General features: G+C 44.8%; 1 protein-coding gene across 4 annotated transcripts in view; it reads right to left on the bottom strand.

The window, feature by feature from the left end:
• Positions 1-547: 547 nt before the first annotated feature.
• The window catches only part of SAMD13 (sterile alpha motif domain containing 13), a 41216-nt gene continuing 17509 nt past the window's right edge, over positions 548-24254 (bottom strand). For 2 of the 4 annotated variants that reach the window (XM_053592735.1, XM_053592736.1), the window contains 2 exons: positions 18567-18678; positions 548-1743 (listed from right to left, as the gene is read on the bottom strand). In XM_053592735.1, the coding sequence (XP_053448710.1) occupies positions 1600-1743; positions 18567-18678 (256 nt within the window). In that variant the 3' untranslated portion in view covers positions 548-1599. Of the gene's footprint in view, positions 1744-3257; positions 7600-18566; positions 18679-24254 lie in introns of those variants that run through there. The other 2 variants (XM_053592733.1, XM_053592734.1) reach the window with 2 other exon arrangements.

Genomic DNA, 24254 nt, shown 5'->3' with positions numbered 1-24254 from the left:
CCAGCTAGTTTTCTTATTTTTAGTAGAGACAGATTCTTGCTCAGGCTGGCCTTGAACGCCTAAGCTCAGGTGATCCACCTGCCTTGGTCTCCCAGAGTGCTGAGATTACAGGCAGGAGCCACCAGACCAGTCTGGCATAAAATAGGTAGGGACTCCTAACTTGAGGAGGAGGCAGAGGGAATTCAGAGTCCATCAATTCTCTGCAAAGTCATGGCTGTGGGAATATGAGCTTTTTCTGGAGATAAGGCCAGTCTCTCATTAGAATTCCAAAAACAGTCATGCCCCCCAACTGGCCTACAGCAAACAAGAAATCTTTGGGTAAAATGACCCTAGAGTTGGCTGTTGGGTGAGGGTCAGAGGAGAATGAAATCTCCACGGATGACTCCCTTTATAAAGAAGGCAAGTCCACCTGTAGCTCTATATAATTTCTACATCAAAAGCTTAGGTTATTTTTAAAAGATTTAATTTTCTCTTCCTGGTATCCAAGAGACTTTAATCCTTAATCTCAGTTGAAGAAGCAACAGAGAGATCCAAGCTAGGCGGGGGGTAAACTGAAGCAATGCTTTATTGCAGCCACAAAGCACCAATTCAATGAGGTGTTGACACACAGGTATTCAACAAATGTCTCTTTGAACAGAGATGTAGCAAGCCCACTGTTTCAAAGTTCTTAAAAACAGGTACTCAAACCAAGAATCAAAGAAAGCATGGGACAATTAAAAAAATATTACACCATCGTGAGGGAATATATATAAAAATATTCTGTACTAATAACAAGGCTTTTTGATCTATAACTCTCAACAAATTTCTTCAGAAACAAACTATTATAAATACAAACCATAAAGTAAAAAAAGAAAAAATATTTTCTCCAGAAACAAAGAACCAATCTATGCAGAAAATACCATTCCCCCCGCCCCCTACCCCGTGAAAGCAAGTTGAGAATGGATGGACAGCCCCAGTACACAACAGTTTCTCTTTTCTGAGTCACGATTCTGTTCCTGAAGGGGCCATGGCGCACGTTCATTTCAAACATTATAGCAAATCCCAATAAAACCTTAATAAGGTCAAGTGGAGGATCCTCTATAAAAAGGGTGTCGGCAATTCTGTCCAAGTACCACCAGCTCCAAGGAGCAGAGGAATTCAAGGAAGACGGCGAGCCCTTCATCTCTTCTCTACCTCCCCGAGCTTTCTTGTTTTTGCTCTTCCTAGTCTGAACCAAAGTTCTGAAACCAAAAGTCTGAACCAAAAGATGCTCATTTCATTTTTTTTTTTTTTTAAGGATTTTTGGAATGTCATCTATGAAGAAAGAAAGAGAATCCTTATGGTTTCATCAAAGCCTTTGTGGGGAGGAGTGTCTAGTTGTGTCAAAGAACATTCTATTTGACAGACTCCAAAAGGAAAACCACCCCAGGCCTGTCTTGTCCTTGCCCCTCCGGCTGAATTCAGGTCAGCCGATGAATTGCCTAGTCTATCCATTGGATAACGTTTGATTGAAATTCTTTACATATACACATGTATGTATTCTGTTTACAAAGTTTCATCACATGAAACCAAATTATGTCATTATGTATTTTTGAGATCTAAGACCCCAACTGGATTGTACTACGAAGAGTTGTTCTTCAAATGCTTTGTCTGCAGAGGTTTTACGTGATACTCGTAGATTTTCAGAGCAGGTCCCAATTTCAACTGAAGTCCTGTCAACACATCGTTTCTCGTCATCAGTAGGAGGGATTTCCCATCAATTTCCTATAATGGAAGCAGAGGATAAAGCCACGTGAGTCCAAACGCTCAAGGAGAATGAAGCTGGAAGTTCAAAGGTAAAAGTCAGACCATTGCTCCCAAGAGAAAATCAATACTTTTTTCAGTAGTGTCAATATGGAAAATAAAATGGAATCTTCTGTTTTTATCTTCCATCTTCTACTTATATTTTGGGATTAAACACAATCCATAGCTGAGCTTGTTTTCAAGATCGTATCATAAACAATACGTGTTATAAAAACCGATGGCAGGCTTAGAGCCTGTATAGGGTCAAAGATGCTGCTTCTAAAAGGAATAATGGCACTTTCCTTCTACAAAATATATTAAAGTTTATGCAGAGTTTTCTGTGTACTTAATTTCTAAAACAACTCGATAAATTAAAGAGGCAGAAATTATCTTTATTTTATAGGCAAACCAAGGATCAAACAAGAACTTAACCTAAATCAACAAGTTAGGAAAGGGGGAATAGGATTTCATCTACCTACAGCCAAAGCCAATGTTCCCTTCATAATCCCCATTCTTCTCTTGAAATTTAAATATATGTTTTGTAGACAGTCCAATGAGGACTAGAATCTTAGGTTTCTTCAAGTCTTGTCAATCATAATGGGTATTAGAAAAATGACTCATGCTCTTGGAGACTCTTTTCTGCCTTTTAAAGGAGAACCATCCTGTCTGAAGCTGAAAATCAACCTCTCCTTCCACCCTCACTCTCGATGGAGCCTCAAAATTCCAAAGAAGGTGGTAAGGGGCAGCCCCCCCAACACCCCCTCCCTCCCCGTTCTGCTCAGAGTCCACTCCCTAGCCCCTTCAGGCGAACAATCAGCTGTACTTAACTCCAGGTATTGTAGAGACTTCAAAGCTTGGGGGGTGAAATAAAATGGGCTTCAGTAAAAGAGACCTAAGACCCAAATCAGTAAAGTGGTGTGAAGCTTTTGGAAACACTGAAAAGAATGCTGAATGCGACCTTATTTTTGCTATTGTTCATTGTGGGAACTTAATGTCTCTTAAGAACCTGAGCTGTTTCTTAGGAGACTTGGGTTCAAGAGATGGCCCGGATCAGCCCAGCTGGTGAATCTTGATGATTCTGCTCAGGGCCTTGCTCACTTCTGGCTAGGTCCATGTGGAGGTGGGTGTTCTGCTCAGGGCCTTGCTCACTTCTCCTGGCTAGGTCCATGTGGAGGTGGATGTTCTACTCAGGGCCTTGCTCACTTCTCCTGGCTAGGTCCATGTGGAGGTGGATGTTCTACTCAGGGCCTTGCTCTCCTGGCTAGGTCCATGTGGAGGTGGGTGTTCTACTCAGGGCCTTGCTCTCCTGGCTAGGTCCATGTGGAGGTGGATGTTCTGCTCAGGGCCTTGCTCACTTCTCCTGGCTAGGTCCATGTGGAGGTGGGTGTTCTGCTCAGGGCTTTGCTCTCCTGGCTAGGTCCATGTGGAGGTGGATGTTCTACTCAGGGCCTTGCTCTCCTGGCTAGGTCCATGTGGAGGTGGATGTTCTACTCAGGGCCTTGCTCTCCTGGCTAGGTCCATGTGGAGGTGGATGTTCTGCTCAGGGCCTTGCTCACTTCTCCTGGCTAGGTCCATGTGGAGGTGGGTGTTCTGCTCAGGGCCTTGCTCTCCTGGCTAGGTCCATGTGGAGGTGGATGTTCCCTGTTCTTGGCTCAGAGTGAGTGCTGGTGTTGATTCGAGCCAATGATGGAGTGAACACAAATACAAAGCATTTTCACATAAACAGGTTATTACAACAAAAAGAAAGAAATGATACAAAGTGAAAGAGCACGAGGAAGCTACACAGAATGACACAAAGTGAAATACATTCCAGAGAGAGAGGAACGGATCAGTCTCCAGGAATGGAGAAAGACCTAGAGTCTGAGCACACGGCTGCCTTTTACAAGCTCATTAGTTTGTCCCGCCTTTCTCCTGGCAGGATTGGTTGTTTTTTCCTGCCTTGGGGTGACAGACAGGTTGGGGTTACATAACAGATTATATCACAGGTTTAATGAGATGGTAATGAGAGCTAGGTCATCACAGGTCACGGGGTACATTCCTACCAGGGAACAGCTCCTACCTGCACTTTGGTTCTGAGTTACAACTTGGCTCCTCCTCTCCACCCTCAGCCATCTCTTTGCTACCTGTTTACCCTCCACCAGACCTAACACCCTTCACCAGTGACTGACAGACACGGGGACACAGTGTGTAACCGCAGTTATATACAACTGTGACTCCCTCCTACACCATCCCCAGGGACCTGCTCCTCCAACTCTCTCTCTGCACCTCGCCAGGCCGTGAGGACAAAGCTCTCCGCACACCTGAGAGTGTGAGAGGCACAGCGCCAGGCTGGGGCTGAAGGACACCCATTCTGTGACCTCGGGTGAGAATCCTGCTCCTCTGTCCCTTGCTGGGTGGGGTCCCTGAGCCCTGGGTTATACAGTCACTTGTCATCATCCCTTCCATCATTCTCGACAGGACCATGGTCCTCAGTTCCCTTATCAGCCACCTAATGGAACAAGATATTATTTCTAACTGCTCCACTGTATTTTTGAGTTTTGGAAGCCTTTTTCTTTCTTTTTTTTTTTTTTTAGCTACTAGAAAATGAAATGTCTCATGTTAACTTGTGAGTGACAACTATTCAAAACCATAATATATAAAAAGGTAGTTGGTTAATAGGGCGAGAGCAGAAATTATTTAAGGACATAGGAACTGATTTTGTAATCCTAAAGGTATTTTTTTATATTTAGGCAACTAGCAATCCTGATGATTGGTCTTTGGTAAAACCTGTACATTTTAGAGTCAGCAGAGAAGCTTCTGGCACCTGGCAAGCCCAGTGGCAGTGCTGGAGACATTCATGTGTCAGAGGAGCGTGCAGGTCGGTCACTCCGAGCTGGCCCCTGCTCTGCACTCGGAGCCCAGCACTGACTCAGCCCGCTCCACCAGGCCGCACTGCCCTCCCAGCTCCCAGAGCTGCTAGTTGCTCACACTTGACTTGCTACATAGTTTAAACAGACCGTCAAGAGATAACACTGCTATTTCTATGCAAGAAAACTTCCTTTGCTAACTCAAAGTGAATTTCTAAAAAACCTTTGCTGGCAAAAAAAAAAAAAAAAAAAAAAAACAACAACAAAAAGAGTCCTTCTACAACTCAGCATTCTGTCAAAAGCCAAGTATGTCTGTGAAAAATGCTGAAATTTGGATTTTCCTTAAGACAAAATGGAAAAATCATGTTTTCATGCTCCAATGTGATTTCCCTTTTGTTCAGTAGACGTGCTGCAGTTTACCTCAAACCAGGGGTTGGTGAGAGAAAGTGCCATCTGGAAATCCTCATTTAGAAACGTTGAAATGAATATACACGCACACAGCAAAACTCTCCTCCGAGACTGTGACTAGGGCGGCTCCAGTGACAGGAAGGTGGACACAGCACCGGACAGCCGGGCACTGTCTGATCCACAACTCACTGAGTGACTCTGGGGGAGGGACTAACCCTCTTCCAGCCTCAGCTTCCTCACATGTAAAGTGGAAATGCCCCCTTGAAGGTCTTTGGAGATCAGAAACGATTAATGTAAGCACCCAGCACAGTGCCCACCATGTCCTCGGTGACTACTATTTATAGGCTTTGGAAGAAACAAGAAGTGTTCTGATTCCAAATCCACCTCTGCTTCCTTTCTGCAAGTGTGTTACCCAGGGCCAGAGGGATGCAGGCATATTCCTGCTTTGTTCAAAAAATTTACTGAGATTAAAAATGTCAAAGACTACGAAAAACACACTTGTCTCATAAAAACTGCACACACAGGAAAGTTCAATTAAGAAAGCTAATAATTTGTTACATACCTTCTGTGTTTGCTATGCAAATGAAATTGACCATCCGCGTGGTATACTACAATGACCTTAGGAGGAGAAACTCAAAGACGGGGGTTGTAAGGCAGTCTCTGTCAGAAATTTCCAACAGGGTACAACTCCTTTGGATGCTAGTCTGTTTATTGTAACAATATAAATTGAAGGGGCTGGAGTGTGACCAGGTCCTGCTAAACAAAACAAACTCAAGACTTTGCATGTACATCATGATTAAACCAAAACAAAGAGATAATTTGCATCTTGGAGATTCTGAGTTCACAGATTATCATCTTTTAGCTTCAGTGAAACTTTTTACATTGACTCTGTCTTCAAGTAAATGTAACCTTCACATTTCAGTTGGGCAATACAATTCAAAATGTTTGCATACTTAGTAAGTTCCAGCAAGTGCTCAAGCATTGAAAAAAGGTTCTGAGATGATAGGTTTACATTTCTAAGGAGGGCAAGACCCTCGATTTAAAAACAAATGAGTAGGATCCACAGATGTTATAGTTCAGTAGATAAGCATATTGCTTATTAGGTGGGGCCTGGGACATGTTACTTAATCTTTCTAAGCTTCATTTTCTTATGTATTTTATATGGGGGGATAGCTACTGTATTTCATTGCTAAAAGGATTATTGAAATACCACATGCAATGCAGAATTCCTGTTATCTACTGAGCACTCAATAAATGCTACCAGAGGCAGGAGGATCACTTGAGCCCAGATGTTCAAGGCCAGCTTGGGCAACATACTAAGACTCTGTTTCTAAAAAATAATTTGAAAAACAATAAAATAAAATAAATGAGCATATAAAGATTTTAACCAATTTTCACTCTTTCTCTCTGCTAGCATTAATCTATAGCTAGGCAACTCTTTGAATTGAGCCTAACTGTGATATGGTCCGTGGGTAATGTATAGGAAGAAGGAAGATAAGATGGGAAGAGAGCAGCCGAAAGCAGCTAGGAAATGAGAAGAAACAGCACCAGGAAAGAGGCACCTGGGGTAGGGCAGAAAGAAAGTCCAAGAGAAGTCGATGTATTTATGAAGGTGGGGGCTCTCAGCCAACCCAGAAGGCCATAACTGTGATGGTCTCCACTGGCTGATAGATTTTGGAAAATGCTCAGGAAAGCAGGCAGAGAGATTTTATGCCTTATCGAAAACCACGAGTTAATAATTTCTCTATTATTTTGCTATAAAGACCAACCATCCTTCTATGTCCCAGATAGTGTGTTAGGGAAAGGCTCAGCTTAGAAACATTTGGGCTGGAAGCTCTACTCTGCTACTTAGTAGTTTCTGGGCCATTATCCCTCTCCTCTGTGAAGGGAGAGGTTTGGACTAAGTTGACCTCTGTCCATCCCAGTTCAAAACACTCTCAGATTCACATCATTGTGTCTTTGGTAGCAGTGAGACACCCCAGCCTCATGTGACTGTCTCCCCGTTAAAGAACACAGCAGGAACTCCTTACCGATGATGCTTAGAAAGCTGACTTAACAGTCTTTCTTCCTCTGCTTCAGTCTTCCCCCTTACATTTTCTACCACTTCCTTTGTAACAACTCTCTTGCCATTCACTATCTGGCTGCAGGTGGTGACCAGTTTGAAGTTTCCCATTCCACTGCTTACGAAGGGTACAAATGTCTCAGGCGTAGGGGTACCTGATCTGGAGCCCAGAGATACGAACGTGGAAAATCCTGTGTCCAATATGGGAGTCACGTCAAAGAGGGAGGGGCAGAATCTCCTGGTCCTACCCTTGCGGCCATTGGAAAAATAATCTCCTGAGACGAGGTCAACGTCATCTAAGACATCCTGGAAGGCGCGCTGTGGCTTCTGAAAGCACCTTTCCTCTCCCGGATGCTCTCTGTCTCTGCCATCTCCTCTGTTTTCCAGGTTGCTGGGGTTCCCTCTGGACTTATCATAGGCGCTCCTCTTCTTGGCATCACACAAGACTTCATAGGCCTCTGCTACTTGTTTGAATTTCTCCTCAGCTGCCTCCCTGTTCCCTGGGTTCTTGTCTGGATGGACCTGCAGAGCCAACTTGTGATAAGCCTTCTTAATATCAGAGGAAGAAGCATTTTGAGACACCCCCAGTACTTTGTAGTAATTTACCATGTTTCTTTAAACAGCCTTTCCCCAACAGGATAAGAGTATTAATTTCATATAAAGTTGGAAAGGAAGATGGTCAACTCTTTGAGGTTACACCAAACCCTTTGAATCGTATCACATGGCTCGTGGACAAAGCCTCTTTGGGGCAAGGGAGAAACTCCCCTTGGAGGTATGGCCCCCACGCCCCTCCCCCACGCCTGCAGTGCAGCTCATTATGGGCGGAGTGACTGTGAGCTCAACATTCTCAGCCAATGGCTGCACTTCACTCACCTTCCTATTGGTGGGAAATTGGGGGTGGATATTATGCATGCTGCAGAGGCTTCATTTTATTTAAAAATTAACACTGAGCAGTTGTTAACAGAGAAGCTATTTGTGTGGTTCTAAAGTCTAGATCTCATTTGTTAATGGACCAGACACAAGCGAAATGGGTCTTACACTTAGATAAAACACAAAGTCCACCCTGGCTCGTTGTGAGGGCTAATGCTTTCAGGGAATTCAGGAGCATCTCCTAGTGTTATTTTTAATATTTGTTGCTGGCACAAAGTGGGTGATGAAGAGGCTATATTACAACAAAACAATCGTATGATGTACACATTTCTGATGAAGGAAAATGAATAAAACATTTCATTAAATGAAGAAATGGGGCACAGAGATCAATCGAGGCAGATTAAGAAAGGATATAGCAGAGGTAATCTTATTATTTGTTTAAATAGTCCAAGGTCATCTTCAGCTAACAGCTTTCAAGATCATCTGGGTGTAGACATCCAGCTAGTGCAAGGAAGAGAGGCAAGGATGAGCCCTGTAGGTGGTTTTATGGGCCAGGCCTGAAGCAGGTGCATGCCAGCCCTTCACATCTCCTTGGCCAGAGCTGAGTCACGTGGCCACACCAACTTACAAGGAAGCCCAGGAAATGTGCAGTTGTCTATCCTGGAGCAGCCAGCAGCTCCTGCTACACCTGGGTGTTAAAGCCATCTCTTAAAGCATTTGCTGTTTAGATGCTGCTCCTTAGTTGAGTTCTGAAGACCAGAGATCAATTTCAAAAAGTCCAAGATTAAAAGATCATCTGAAGAAGACTTACCTGACAACACACAAGAGATCTTCACTCCCAAACAATAAATTAATCTCTAATACGATTAAGCTATTAGACATGTTTTTATCTACTTATGGTGTCAGGTCTGTAATTTCGCCTTCACTTTTTGAACATACTTCTATAATGTCACCAACCAGAAAAGAACTACCTCTGCAACGCTCAAGCCCAGTATCCAGTTCTCTCACTCTCATTAAACCTACTTTTTCATTTCAGCTCCACTTTCCCAAGCGTTATGAGTCCCCTTCAGACTTCTCTCTTATACCAAGTTTGACCACAGAGCCGTTCTTTCACTAGCCCTCTAAAATAGCCCTCGTATGCCATTAGCCTTCCACTGTGCCCTTCCCACCAGCACCCATCCAGGAGGAGCCCAGCTTCTCTTAACTCCTGTACCTGGTGCAGATCGAAAAAAATCAAGAAACCACGAAGATGAAGCACTATGCATTTGCACTGTACCAATCTTAGCCCGCTCAACAGAATATTTCAGCAGTTCTTTTATTTACCTTTGTTTATACCCCCCTCCCACTCCCCTTGGTGGCCATTCTTAACCTTCGCTCTCCTCCTCTAGTTTCCCATTAAACCTCTACCTATCTCTGTCCACTTTAAGCACAGGAACTTGCTTCTCGTTAAGCAAAACAAAGAGGTTCTCAGGAACTCCCTGAAGACAAGGTGTGTCAGGCAGGGCTCTCTGGAGAAACTGCCCGACAGGATATTGGTGAGCTATGACTGAGCTGCAAGCTGGGAAGCCAGGACAGCCAGCAGTGGAACTCAGTCCCAGTCCAAAGACCTGGGAATGGGAGTGGAGGTGTGTTGGTGGTGTAAATTCTGGTCACGGGTGAAGACTCAAGAACCAGGAGCTCCGATGTCCAAGGGCAGAAGAAGACGGATGTCCCAGCTCAAACAGAGGGAGGGAATTCAGAATTCCCTTTCCTCTACCTTTCTGTTCTAGCCGGGCAATGGTGGGATCAGAGGATCAGATGATGCCCACCCACACTCCATCGTCTTTACTCAGGCTGCTGATTGAAATGCTAATGTTTCCCACAAACACCCTGACAGACTCACCCAGAAATAAAGTTTTACCAGCGATCTAGGTACCCCTGTCTGGTCAAGCTGACACACACGAGGGCAGTCACAATCACGTCTGCGCACTTCTCACCTGTGCCCCCGAGTCAGAGGAAGAGATCTTGGTTGTGCTCCGTACTAATTCTTTCTTATTTTTAAAAAATAAAATACTTGAATATTGCACTGAGAAAATTGATCCATCAGGTATATTATGGCTGACGTTCCATTATTAAAGATTTACTGTGATAACATGCAGATGGAACAAAATAAGCCATTTTAACCATTTTTAAGAATACAATAGCACTGATTACACTCACAGTGTTATGTAATCGTTGCCACTACCTTTAAAACATCACCCCAAACAGAAACTCTGTACTCATTAATAACTCCTCCTTCCCCCAGCCTCTGTAGAAGGGTAATCATACAATATTGGTCTGGCCTATTTCACTTTGCATAATGTCTTTGAGGTCCATCCATGTTGTAGCACATTGTATCAGAACTCCATTTCTCTCTATGGCTGGATAATAATCCATTTTATGCAGGCCACATTTTGTTTATCTGTTCATCAGTTTGTGGACACTTAGTTTCCACTTCTGGGTATTGTGAAGGATCCTGCAGTGACGGCTGCACAAGGACAAGTATCTGTTCGAGTCCCTCCTTTTAAGTCTATTGGGTGGCAGTGCTGGGTCATGCAGTAATTCAATGGCTTCTAACTTCTGAAGGACTGCCATGCACATGGGTCCGACTCCTCAGCATCCTCACCTCCCTGTACTCCTGATCTCGTCCCTTTCCATCCTCAGGGAGTCTGCTTCATCTAACTGGCTGGTTCTGTTGGCTACATTCCTGTTTGTTAGTCCATCTGGATTATCCTCGCCTGGAAAGTCTTCATGCTCATAGTGACCCGGGAGCTGCAGCCTCTCCTGCCCTGGCCTGCCCACTTCTCACCCTCCTCCAAACTCCTCCCCCCTGACTCCACTGAAATTCCACTGGAAAACTCTGCCATCACTCCCAGACCCCATCATTTTGAAGTGTATGACCTAATTGATCATTTTTCTTGAGACCAAAATTGAGAGTTCAGTTCTGTGGCTACGGCAGAAAGGGACAAATCTGTGCCCTCCATTGGCAAAGCCTGACTTTGTTCTTTCGGCCTTCTCCCCATTCTGTCTCTGTCACCTCCTCTCCTTTTCACTGTTCCAGCAGCTCTCCTGCTTTTGGCCTCATGTCCTCCAAGCCACTCTCGTCACTGCCACTAGATCCATCTTTGGGAAGCACAAATCTCATCAGGACACTCCTCTCCGATGCCTCTCAGGTGGTGCCTCTGTCCTGCAGGGTGAACCCAATTCTATTGTCTGGCCCTGTTTACCTTCCCGTCATTCCCTGCCCCACACCTCCCAGTCCCGAGATAAACTACGTTGTTTCATGTCACCACGCCTTTGTATCTGATCCTCCCTCTGCCTGGAATCATCTGTGCTTTCCTCACATGGTTCTCACTGGTCATGGTTTCGAGTGGCTTTGTCAAGAGAAAATAATGCTCATGATAATAACACGCATTATTTTACTTTAAATGTTTTATGTTTAACAGGTGTTAGAAAAAGCTCTCATAACTATAAAATATAACTGACAATTTGAAAAAAATTCAAAAGGTTCTTTCCTTATCAGTTTTGCTTTTAATTCTCTTGGCTACTTTCCTGTTGTTAGCAATACTCATTTGTTTGTTATTTAAACTCTTTTCTAAGTGTTTATGGCCTGAAGGAACATCAGCAGAGTAGGAATCGCCACTTCCCCTGTTTATTATGCTATAAAATATTTTAAGCTTGTCAACAGCTTCAATTGTTAAGAAATACCAGATGTCAAAGCACCTTGAATATGTTTCAGTACGTGGTGTTATTAAATGCCGATAAAGAAATTAAAATTATTTCCAATTTGTAGGGTTTTAATGGCTCTAGTTCAGAGCTGGATTTACCATGAAGCCAATGAAGCTTAAGTTTATTTTGTAATTTTTTTTTCCTCCACAAGAGACTCTTGAATTGTATACATTTTAGGTCTTGCAAAACTTGGATTCTGTCCATGGACTAATTAGTAATATACATGTAGAATCACCCCAGTTGAATTCAATCTAGCCGTGATTCAGGACACTATGCCCTGGGTCACTCTGATTCACTTCCCAATTTTACTACTCCATTTCAAGGAGTGTTCCTGGACAATTTGTCGCAATAAGAAAGTTTATTTACCCTTATTAATTCAGTAGCTTCAGAAATTTAGGAAAAGTTAGAAGTAAAGCAACTAAAAGGAAATGCTAGCCTTTGTGTTTCAAATCAATGACTTAAACAACCAATTGGCCATTTCAGAGTAAAATACTATTCTTATTCATGTGGCTTGGGGAAAGTGAGAAGAAACGAAAGTAAAATTGATTTGTCAACTTGAGTTGCAGATTAATTTGTCATGATACTCTGAGAAAAAATCTCAGAGATACATATTGTTCTAGAAATAAAATCGCTGATGTCATTTGCTCAAAAGTTCGAGAAATCTGAAAAATACGAACTATGTGACACTGATCGAAAGGCAGACCTCTGTCTTCCACCTTGTATGTTCTGAGTATGTGAATCAAATAGATAAAGACACAGAAAGGATGTGACCAAACACAATAAACAGAAGTGTCTTTGTGACTTGAAATTAGGGTTCATTAAGTGGTGAATTACACTAGACCACCGGGTTCCTGAATTGGCAAAGCTGTTTATAGATAAAGGCGGCTCTTTTAGTTTTCAGAGTACGACAAAGTAAACCTTAGTTCAGGAGTGTCCAACCTTTTTTCTTTTCTGTCACACACTGGGAGAGTAAGTGTTGCTTTGAGCCCTTAGTAAACAAACACTACTGTAAGCTGATTAGCAAAAAAAAAAAAAGTCTGTGCATGCTTGTCATGATATCCAACACCGTAGATAAGCAAAAAAAAAAAAGGCCCCACAAAATCAGCACACCCGCCTCAGCCTGACTGTTCCCTGTGCAGAAGGTAGAGATGCTTTTGAATGAGCTGAGTCAAAATGGTCTGCCTTGAAAACCAAAGCTCTTAGGAAAGTACCATTTCTGAGGAGCCTCTGACTCTTACAAGCCATGCAACCAATATCCATGGGAAAGTGACAACTGTTTTTATCATCTGTTCATAAAAATCCACCTGGGTCTCGAATGGTTCTGTGCGCTGCGTTGTGCATTTAAAGCACACCTCCCAAAGACCGATTTCACCATTATACCTTTTCACCCTCAAAGCAGAACTTGAGCAACATTCTGCTTGTTTAACTCAACATTCACTTTATGGAAATTCTAGAAATTCCTTTAGAAGTCTTAGAAATGTACACTTTCCAGGATCAACCAGTGATCTTGAGTTGACTAGAAGAAAATAAATCGGGAGTCATTTCTCTCACTCATTCCCTTGACCGCAGCTTGAAAGGTTTGTGGGCTGGAAGGCAGTAGGGAACATAGCCACCACGCCAGTGACTGTGGGACTACGGCACTGACATGGACTTCTCTGTGGAGGTCTCCCAGGGCCTCTTGCTCCTCAGGGCCAGTGAACCCTTTGGGGCACTGTGCTGAGCCCAGTGGGACAGACTCCCCACCTGGTGAACCCTCGCTGCCCTGATAATGCAAAGCTCGCACTCACATGAGGGACTTGCCAGAACGGCAACACAGCCCGGGACACCCCAAACTACTGACACTGGGGTGCTGGTGGTGGGTAGGCAGGGATTCGGGTTTCCATCAAGAGCTCTTCCGGCTTGTAATCGTGGCTAACACGGAAAGCTCAAAAGAGAACTGCCACAAGAAAATCTGATGAAGATAACCATACCAAGGAAAATTTAAGAGAGATAACTGTGATGTGGCAGCAGGATGCCAACACAGGGAAAGGTTAGGCGACAATCACCAGCTTCCTCTGGCTGCCTCGCCAGACTGCAGGGACACAGCTCACCATGGCTGCCCTGGGCCTGACATCTTCCAAGGGGCTGTGCTGCTACAAAGCCACGCCTGAGTGTGGTTGCTACAGCAACACGGTATCTAGTGATGCACTGTATACCGGCTGGCCTCTGTCAACATGAAGACAGCTACTTTCTTGAAAGTCAGCCCACCCAGTGGTGGACATTTTTGGCATTAATGTTGGTATCTTATTCAATCTGAGATGATACCACAGGATACCACAGACTGGGCAGCAGAATTTATTACCCTCAGTTCCGGAGGTAGGAAGGCCAAGATTAGGCTGCCAGCATGGGTAGGTCTTGGCAGGGACTCTCTTCCCGGCTTGCAAAAGGCTGCCTTCTTGCTGTGTCCTGGGAGAGCAAGCTCTTTGGGGTCAGTTCCTCTTCTATAAGGGTACTAACCCTGCCTTTGGGGCTCTACTCTTATGACTTCATCTAAGCCTAATTATCTCCCAAAGGCCCCACTCCCTAATACCCTCACACTGGGGTTTAGGTTTCCAGCATATGAATTTTGGGGGGACACAAACATTCTGCCCACAACTGTCAGCCATGAAACAAGAAGCTCCCCACATCACGGACAACCTTGCTGCCTTTTTGGACCTGCCCTTCTCCAATGTGGTTTAAGGGCATGCTCGCCATCCCTGCCCTGTTCCTGTCAAATGGCAGGGCAAAGCCCTCCCTGAGGAGACTGATGGATGCAGCTCTAAGCTGTTCTTACTATTTCTCAGCTGCTGTGACCTAAAGATGCTCCTGGAAGGGCTGCATGTTTTGGGCTGGAGGGAACCTGCAGACTTCCCATCAGGATTCACTTGGTGAGTGAGTACTGACTGCTTGAGGTTCATTGCCAGGAAGGAGGTGAAATGCTGATGGCCTCTGCAGCATGATAGAAGGGGCAGGTTAACAGGCCAGAGGCTCCCATCCCCAGTGCTCATGAAAATCAGAATGGCTACTTGTCTTACCGGCCTCAGCCTGGCCAGTGATTCCCTCCCTGGCCTCGACTTTCTTTATAACATGAAGAAGAAAAACAAGAACTTCAGAGCCAGAGGGAGATCTGGATCGGCTCAGTGCAGCGGCAAGATGACACTCAACTTTCCCTTCAAGGATTTCTGAATGAAACATTTTAGGGGATTTTGTTCCCTTGCTTCTCAGTGTTGCTGGTGCCAGCATGAGGTCATCCATGGAGAAAGGGTTTGCTTCTGGGCTAAGCTTGGAGCTGGCCAATGCCATTTCTGAGGTCCTGCCCAGAATCTGGAAGACCCAGAGAGCACGATCCCCTCCCCCACTAGTCTGGGCCGCTTGCTTCAGAGGTGTCTGAGCAAAAGCTTAACTGCAAAAGGGCTTTTGGTCAGCTGGGAATCTGGCCAAGAGACCTTTTAGCTAAGTACTTTTTTTGTTAACCTTTCACGATACTGTTTAATTTTAGAATTAAACTGCAACTGCAATGGACATTGTACAATTGAAAAAACAAAATATGTTCCAGCTGATCAGCTGCCTTCCACTTTCCAACCTGAGTTGTTGTTTTCCACCATGATTTCATTATTAAAAATTTCAAATACAAAAAAAAAAAAAAAAAATTTCAAATACAAAGAAAAGTTGTCAGTTTTATAACAAACACCATACTCCTATGACCTAGATTCTACAACTGACATTTTCTATACTTTATCATATATCTTCCATGACTAGTCACCTCTCCACTTAATCTCTCATGCCGTATTTTTTGATGTATTTCAAAGGAAGTTTTACCAACAGTACACTCCCTCCCCTATCCTTCTGTGTACATATCATTGTTTAATCTTTTTTACAGTTCTTCTCTTTTTTCTTTTTTGAGACAGAGTCTCACTTGTTGCCCCCAGTAGAGTGCTGTGATATCACAGCTCACAGCAACCTCAGATTCTTGGATTCAAGCGATTCTCTTGCCTCAGCCTCCCGAGTACCTTGGACTACAGGCGCCCACCACAATGCCCAGCTATTTTCAGAGGTGAGGTCTCACTCTTATTCAGGCTGGTCTCAAACTGTGAGCTCAAGCAATCCAACCACCGTGGTCTTCCAGAGGGCTGGGATTACAGGTGTGAGCCACCATGCCCAGCCTGTTCTTCTTCTCTTTTTGAGGTAAAATTTATTTGCTATATAATTCATAAATCCAAATCATTTGCATATACCTTATCAAGACAGAGAACCCTATCACCATCCACAAAGTTCCCTCACACCCCTTCCCATTCATTCTCCCTCTCTACCTACCGAGGGGCAACCACTGTTTTGTGTTCTACAATTGATTCATTTTCTTGTTCTGAAACTTTGTCTAAATGGAGCCATATGGTTGTGCAAGGCTTTTCTCACTCAGCATAATGTTTCTGAGACTCATCCAAACTGTTGTAAAGATCAGCAGCTCACTCCTTTCTATTTCTGTGGCCTATTCTGTTGTGTAAACAGACTGCTACTTGGGCGTCTATTCTCCCACTGATGTACACCTGGCCTTCCAATTTTTGACCAGGATGATTAAAAGTTACTTAGAACGATTTTGTACAAACCTTTTCATGGACATACATGTGTATTTTCATGTACCCTTGGAAAATACCCTGGAGTGAAATTGCTGGACTGTGGGGTAGAAGTGTGAATCTTTATTTTACATTCGCATCAACAGCGGCAGAGAGTTCTGGTCACTCTACATCTTCATGAACATTTGGCATTATCCATTTTTCTAGTGTTAACTCTTCTGGTGAGTGTGAAGTGATTTAACTTGGTATTTTGGCAAATTTTCTAAACTAGAAAAAAATACATACGTACAAGGATCAAGTGTGAAGGAAATGTCGCTTGAAGTAAGCCTAGAGATTGGTGGATGTGACATTAGCAAAGTGACCTTAGGCGAACTCAGGCCATACAACCAATAGCTCGAGGGAATAAGAACGGCTGAAGGGATAGGAAGCAAGCAGACAGATACATTCTTCAGTGTCTAAATCTCCCAAATGTACCATAATATTAGAAAGGTGAATTTAATGCTTAGAAAACTGCAGCTATCATTGACTGAGAAATAGGCACTCTGTGCTTCCTGCAGACCTGGCCCATCCTGCAAAATGGAGTCATGAATCACCCAGCAACTGGGAACGACTCTGTTCCTCCCACCCACTTTCCAATACTGACCCTAGACCTGAGGGAAGAGAAGTAACAGTTTTGGGGCATCAACATGGTGCCAGGACCTATCCTAGGCACTCTGCCAATATTGCCCTTTGATGCCCACAATGACATACCTATAAAGTTAGATACTGATGGCCTCAAACTACAAGCGTGAAGCCAGAGACAAGTAACTTACCTAGGGTCACAGGGAGATAGAACAGAGAGACATGGTAACTTGCCTGGGTCACAGGGAGACAGAACAGAGAGACACGGTAACTTGCCTGGGTCACAGGGAGACAGAACAGAGAGACACGGTAACTTGCCTGGGTCACAGGGAGACAGAACAGAGAGACACGGTAACTTGCCTGGGTCACAGGGAGACAGAACAGAGAGACACGGTAACTTGCCTGGGTCACAGGGAGACAGAACAGAGAGACACGGTAACTTGCCTGGGTCACAGGGAGACAGAACAGAGAGACACGGTAACTTGCCTGGGTCACAGGGAGACAGAACAGAGAGACACGGTAACTTGCCTGGGTCACAGGGAGACAGAACAGAGAGACACGGTAACTTGCCTGGGTCACAGGGAGACAGAACAGAGAGACACGGTAACTTGCCTGGGTCACAGGGAGACAGAACAGAGAGACACGGTAACTCGCCTGGGTCACAGGGAGACAGAACAGGGAGACACGGTAACTCGCCTGGGTCACAGGGAGACAGAACAGGGAGACACGGTAACTCGCCTGGGTCACAGGGAGACAGAACAGGGAGACACGGTAACTTGCCTGGGTCACAGGGAGACAGAACAGAGAGACACGGTAACTTGCCTGGGTCACAGGGAGACAGAACAGAGAGACACGGTAACTTGCCTGGGTCACAGGGAGACAGAACAGAGAGACACGGTAACTTGCCTGGGTCACAGGGAGACAGAACAGAGAGACACGGTAACTTGCCTGGGTCACAGGGAGACAGAACAGAGAGACACGGTAACTTGCCTGGGTCACAGGGAGACAGAACAGAGAGACACGGTAACTTGCCTGGGTCACAGGGAGACAGAACAGAGAGACACGGTAACTTGCCTGGGTCACAGGGAGACAGAAGAGAGAGACACGGTAACTTGCCTGGGTCACAGGGAGACAGAACAGAGAGACACGGTAACTTGCCTGGGTCACAGGGAGACAGAAGAGAGAGACACAGTAACTTGTCTGGGTCACAGGGAGATAGAATTCGGATTGATCCTAAGTGCTGGGCTTCTTGCACTCGGCCTTGCTAAGTATTGGACAGCAAACTGCAGGAGGCTTAAGAGATCAGTGATGCTGAGGCTACTAGTAGAAGCTGCATGTCCCTTGGCCAGATTTGTCCCTTCTTTTTCTTTCTTTCCTGCTTTCTGCCTTCTAGGGTGTTTGTATAGAAGGCAGGGATGACCCATTCCCCTCCCCTCAACGCCACCAGTCTTTAGGAAGAGGCAGAGCTCTTCCCTCCCCTGTGCAGCTGCCACTGCCTCTCAAGCCTTGGGTCTTCCTCTCGCAGGAAGTGTCACTTTCACTCTCCTTCTCCTCGGTGTCTAGAGCCCCCGTCTGTCACCGCTCTTTGGTTCCCCTCCTTTCTGCCCACTGTGGGGAAGGGAGGGAATTGTGTCCACCGTGTGTTTGCCCAGACCCAATTACCTGTTCCTGAAAAGCACTAGCTTGCTCCTCAAATCCTGCTGTCCGGAAATAATTGACGACGTCCATCACGGCCCAGTCTGCAGGATCCGGCGGTCTCCCACTTTCCATGGAACTGCAAAACACAAATCCAGACGGCTGTCATGGCAGTGGCTGCCTGGCTCACTCTTCAGTCAACCGGCCACCTCACTGGGAACGCGGCCTGGCTTCCCTCTACCCCCCACAGGGCCATGATTCCTCTCGCGTTTCTTGGGTTCAGGTGAGCATTACTCCCATTGGCTCAGTCACTGCCTCCCTCGTAAGCCATTTGACGTGTAATATAAATTATTCACTCACATACTGTTTTTTAATCCAGAGACACTGAGAATGGTCCAGTGCCTTCTGGAATTGGACAGTCACACTCCTGAGATACGAACACCAGGGCCTTCACAATATGACCCAGATGCAGCTCTCTTCCCATCTTCCTCAGCCCCTCCCCAGACATCCAGGGACAAAGCCACTCCTGACAAAATTCTGACATTCCTCCCAGTTCAAAGGCTGACTCTTCCATGAGGCATTCCCTGGCTCTGCTAGGGAAGGTTTCGTTATAACCTCCTCTGTGTTCCAGAATGCCACTCAAGCTCCCACTGGGGCACCTTCCACACTGGATTATACTCTCCGTTTGCTGGACAGTCTCTCCCACGAGAATGGGACATGTGGGCCAGAGATACACATTTGAGTCCGGACCACGGCTCACTTATTACTCCTACTGTCGAGCATGTACTTAGGAAGCCCAGATTGCCCAAATGAGTAAACAGATTGACAGTCAGGCGACTGTCTGAGAAGGCCCATGGGTAACCCCCTCGTTGGATTTAGAGGGAATAGAAAAACTGGCTTAGAGAAAGCAGGGTGATGCTTTTGCACTCTGCCTCGCACCTATGTTTTGGGAGTATTTATCTGGATCTCTCAATCCCTCACCCAAGGCGATTCTCCCGGAGTGTACAGCTAATAGGCTGTTCCTCCGCTTAAAATCCCTCCAAGACGCCCATCACTCTTAGAATAGACTCCAAATAGCCTAACTTGGCTTTGGAGGTCCTTCTGGTCAACTGCCCCACTCCCCAGCTATCAGGGAGTGGACAAATACAGCCCTTATTCCTACAGGCCATGGTCCTGTGGAGGGGACACTAATCGATAATCCTATGAGCAAATGTACAGCTGCAGGTCGTCCCAATGCTAAGACAGGAAGGCACATGGCGTATGGCAGTTCAGGGGCTGGGGGAAGCTTTCCTGTGGAAGTTTCTTTTGAGGTAAGGTGTAAAAACTAGCCAAAAGGTATTCATATGAGGAAATCAGGTGAGGATTATTCCAGGCTCCCTTCAGCCAAGGGAGTCATGTAGACCTCAGGAGCCACACTGAGGGTTCTAGATTTCTGCTAAGAGCAATGAGAAGTTGTTGGATGGCCTTATGTTAAGGGGGTGACCTGAGCAGACTCACGTTTTGAAAAGAGCGTATTGGAGAAGACCCAGGGAAGAAAAAGGGTACCCATGAGAAGTCTATAACGTCATTCACCGTTACTCAGAGTAGACCCACAGGATGAAGGGGGTGGACGCGTCATGGAATTGGACAGAGGGTGGTACATCCCTGAGATGGCAGCCCTAGGATTAGGTGGACACATTGAACTTGGGGTAGCATCTACACCCAAGTGGAGATGGAATGTGGGACATAGTGTGGAGCTTACAGGAGAAGGGGGCTACAAGTTCACATTTGGGAGACAGAGGCATTTAGATGGTAACTGAAACCTCGACAGAGGATGAGAAGAGAATGGGGCCTACAACTACGCTCGACAGGTTCAACATTTAGTGAGAGTTGAAAAGATTCACGTCACTCTTTTTTTTATTGTTGGGGATTCATTGAGGGTACAATAAGCCAGGTAACACTGATTGCAATTGTTAGGTAAAGTCCACCTTGCAATCATGTCACTCTTAAGGGAGATGAAACTGCCCAGACTGGAGAATTACTGCAGATCGTTACCCATCTAAACGTCAAAGGTCTGGTTGCCTTACCACTGGCATCCTATTTCACAGCAGAACCTGAAATATTTGACAGGTGGGGATACTCACTAATACGGAAGGTAGCAAACCTAAAACACTGGATTAAAAAAGAAAACACAAATAAATAAAAAATAAGGGGAGTCACTGATCAAAGGCACGGGGGAATCACTCTTTTTTCAAGAGCACTTAATTTAAAAACACTTAGAGCCAATGCTCACTAGTCAGAAGTGTTTTCCCTTTTAAGCTTAGAAACTGTGACTCTATAAACACTGCTATGAACACACACAACCATGTAAACATTGGGAGCATTTTTCCCCTTTAAGGTTGTCAAGCACGTATTAAACATGTATTTTTTAAATGCAGTATGTGTGTGTGTGTGTATCTATTTTTTTAATTTATCCATCTGGTGGGATTTCCCATCATACCATTAACCTAAGTAATCATGACTGACACGGGGGACCCTCTTCAAGGTACCATTTTCTTTCCTCCCTTGCTCAAGGTGGGCTTGAAGAGTGGAAAGGAGTTCATTGACCTGGCAAAGCTTATTAAGCTTTCTAATCAGCCCACTTCCAGCAGTGAGCACAGAATCCCAGTGAAAATTTAATACTTTTTCGTGTCCCAGGAAATCTGAATTTACTCTCCCTGTGGTTGACTTCAATTAGCTGTCTCTACTCACAGAGAACAGCTATTCAATTACAGTAACGAAGTAGGCTACATTGAGATTTTGGGATGGAAGGCTTTCCTGATTCTTATTCTGCTGGGATGTAATCATCACTTCCATGATTCTGAAATATTCTTGAGCACTAGCAAGGCTCCAGAGCAAAAAGAATTTGTAAAGCTGCTGGCCAAGTATCACAAAGAACAGGAGCCACAGGAACTGGGAGCTCTCTCCCAGGCAGGGCCAGGGAGCCCTCCCAGAGGAGACCGGGGCTTAGAAACCAATCAATACATCTAATGACTCATCTCCCTAAGTGCAAGCCTGATAGTCCCCTCAAAACAAAGTAACTTGGAAGAACCCACAACATTAGACTACTTATATCTCGAGAAGGAAAACTTGACTGCTGTGAGCACAATGACCGGGACAGTGGGGACATAGCAAACACCTGTTACGTTAAATCTGCCAACAACCAGAGGGCACTTACCACCTGCCTGCAACACACGTGCACTTCCACATGTTACCTAATGTCAGCCTCCCACCTCCTCGGCAACTGGCTACTGTAACCCTCTTTTATGAAACTTGGGGCTCAGAAAGGTTAAGCAGCTCACCCCAAATCACAAGTAAAGCCAGAACTGGATTCCAGATACGCGTGACTCCAAACCTGTGTTTCCTGCTAGACGTACTCACTGATCCCACAGGTATTTACTGAAAGCCGCTGTCTTCTCGGTGCTGCACTAGGTGCAGGGTTACAAAGACAGAGAGGGAGCAGCCCCTCTTCTCCGGGAGCTGGCAATCTGGCGAGGGAAAGCAGATGGCAGACAGCGAACTCGAAGACAGACTGGAATTGAGGAGGAACAAAGTGCTTTGGGGGCTCGTGCAAGGGGAGACCTGGTTAGTTTTTGGTCTGCCTGGAATAGCTGAGGAATTTCAAGGGCAATTTCAAAAGGCATTGATTGCCACAAATACACCCTATGCTGAGGAATGGCTTGCAGAGGCCTGTCGGTGCGGGCACACGGCCTTTCTTCCAGGCTGCTTGTGTGAATGCACGCGAGGGGTGTGTATGTGTGAAGACACTTGAGCCCTCCAGTGCTTTCAGTGACAGTTTTACGAAGAAAGCTGGAGGTGATCCAAGGTAACATAAAGGGTGGGGGTGGGGCTGGCGGGGTCGGGGGTGGGGGGCCAGAGTGCCCAGGCTGAGTAAGACCTGGCCTGAGGACACAGTGAAGTGGCACCTTTCCCCACTGGGGACACAGAACACCTCCCCAAGACTGATGTTTGTGGCCTGAGAAACTGGACTTCACGTCCTTTTAAATGGCCCGTTCTCCTCACACCTTTCCTTATCACAGGTACATGCCGAATTCCAGAAATCTAACCAGTGTTGTTTCGAACACCTCCCAGATGCTGGTTCTATTGGAGCGGCTAGTTCTGCACTGATGAAACGAGACGGCGAATATAAAAGTGCCATTGTCATCTGGTACTTATTATTCACTATCATCATCACAAACGTTTCTCAGAAAATGATACATATGAAGACGACAGGTTTATGAGCATTTTTCCAGGCCCAGAATCTTTAAAAATATATATACAGGTATCTACCATACATATTTGCCTTATTACAAAAATTATCCAGAAATCCCATCACTTAATTAAATCCATTTAACCCCCTCACCCTTCAGTCCTTATGTATATGGTCGAGTACATCCGGTATCGATAAAAACTATACCATGCATGAGTAATTCACACTAGGAAATGACTGTCCATTACTTACAAAATCACCTCACTTTTAAAGAGAACTACAGCGATGCATCCACACGGAGAGAAGTGCCATACATAAGAAATATGGCAGAAATGTGCAGAATAATGGAGACCTTATTATGAGCTTTTCACGTTGGCACATCATCATTTTCAGTGTTGGCAGCGAGAGTCTCCATTTCCATGTATATAAAGGTAGGTGGGAAATAGTTGAAACTCTTGCTGAATTTAGCTCGTATTCATTTTACAGTACTTACGACGTAAGATTCTGAGGGTTGGTCAGACTAAAAAGGATTCTCTGGATAAATACAATCTATGTGTGATTTCACAACTCCATTATATTCATCGACTGCATTTCTACTTCAAAGTTCAGAGAAAAAGTTTAACATGTTATAATGATGTATTTGTCACACTGCTCCCTTTAAAAATCTAATTCTGAATGCTACTTATAATTACACTCAGAAATGCATTTTAATTTTGTACTTCCTTGATATTTATAACTTATTTTCAAAATTAAATTAACCTACTCTTTGCTCATGGCTTAAAACAGTCTTCAGCTAAAAGCAATTTAATTGATTCCAATAAATTAACATGATCGCTCAATATCAGAGAGAAGCAACTGAAGGAGCGTTAGTTTTATCTCTCTCCCTTGGTGCCCAGGAGCAGGGACCCAACCAAATGGCAGGCCCAAGGAGAAGATAGGATGACCGGAAGATTCTGGACAGGACATTTTTCATTTTTTAATATTCACATAAATAAGAACTGACTGCATTTAGATGCAGCACACCCACGTGATCAAGCCACTGAAAAAGCAAATCATTAATCAAGCCTTCTGCATATTCCAAATTCTTTAGCTTAGTACTCAGAGACCTGATTCAAACATACTTCCAGTTTGCACCGATGGTACTCAGAGACCTGATTCAAACATACTTCCAGTTTGCACCGATGGTTCTCAGAGACCTGATTCAAACATACTTCCAGTTTGCACCGATGGTACTCAGAGACCTGATTCAAACATACTTCCAGTTTGCACCGATGGTACTCAGAGACCTGATTCAAACATACTTCCAGTTTGCACCGATAGTACTCAGAGACCTGATTCAAACATACTTCCAGTTTGCACCGATAGTTCTCAGAGACCTGATTCAAACATACTTCCAGTTTGCACCGATGGTACTCAGAGACCTGATTCAAACATACTTCCAGTTTGCACCGATGGTACTCAGAGACCTGATTCAAACATACTTCCAG

This window comes from Nycticebus coucang, chromosome 5, assembly GCF_027406575.1.
Source record: "Nycticebus coucang isolate mNycCou1 chromosome 5, mNycCou1.pri, whole genome shotgun sequence".
NCBI classification, from domain to species: Eukaryota; Metazoa; Chordata; class Mammalia; order Primates; family Lorisidae; genus Nycticebus; species Nycticebus coucang.
This window is presented reverse-complemented; position numbering and strand designations above follow the sequence as displayed.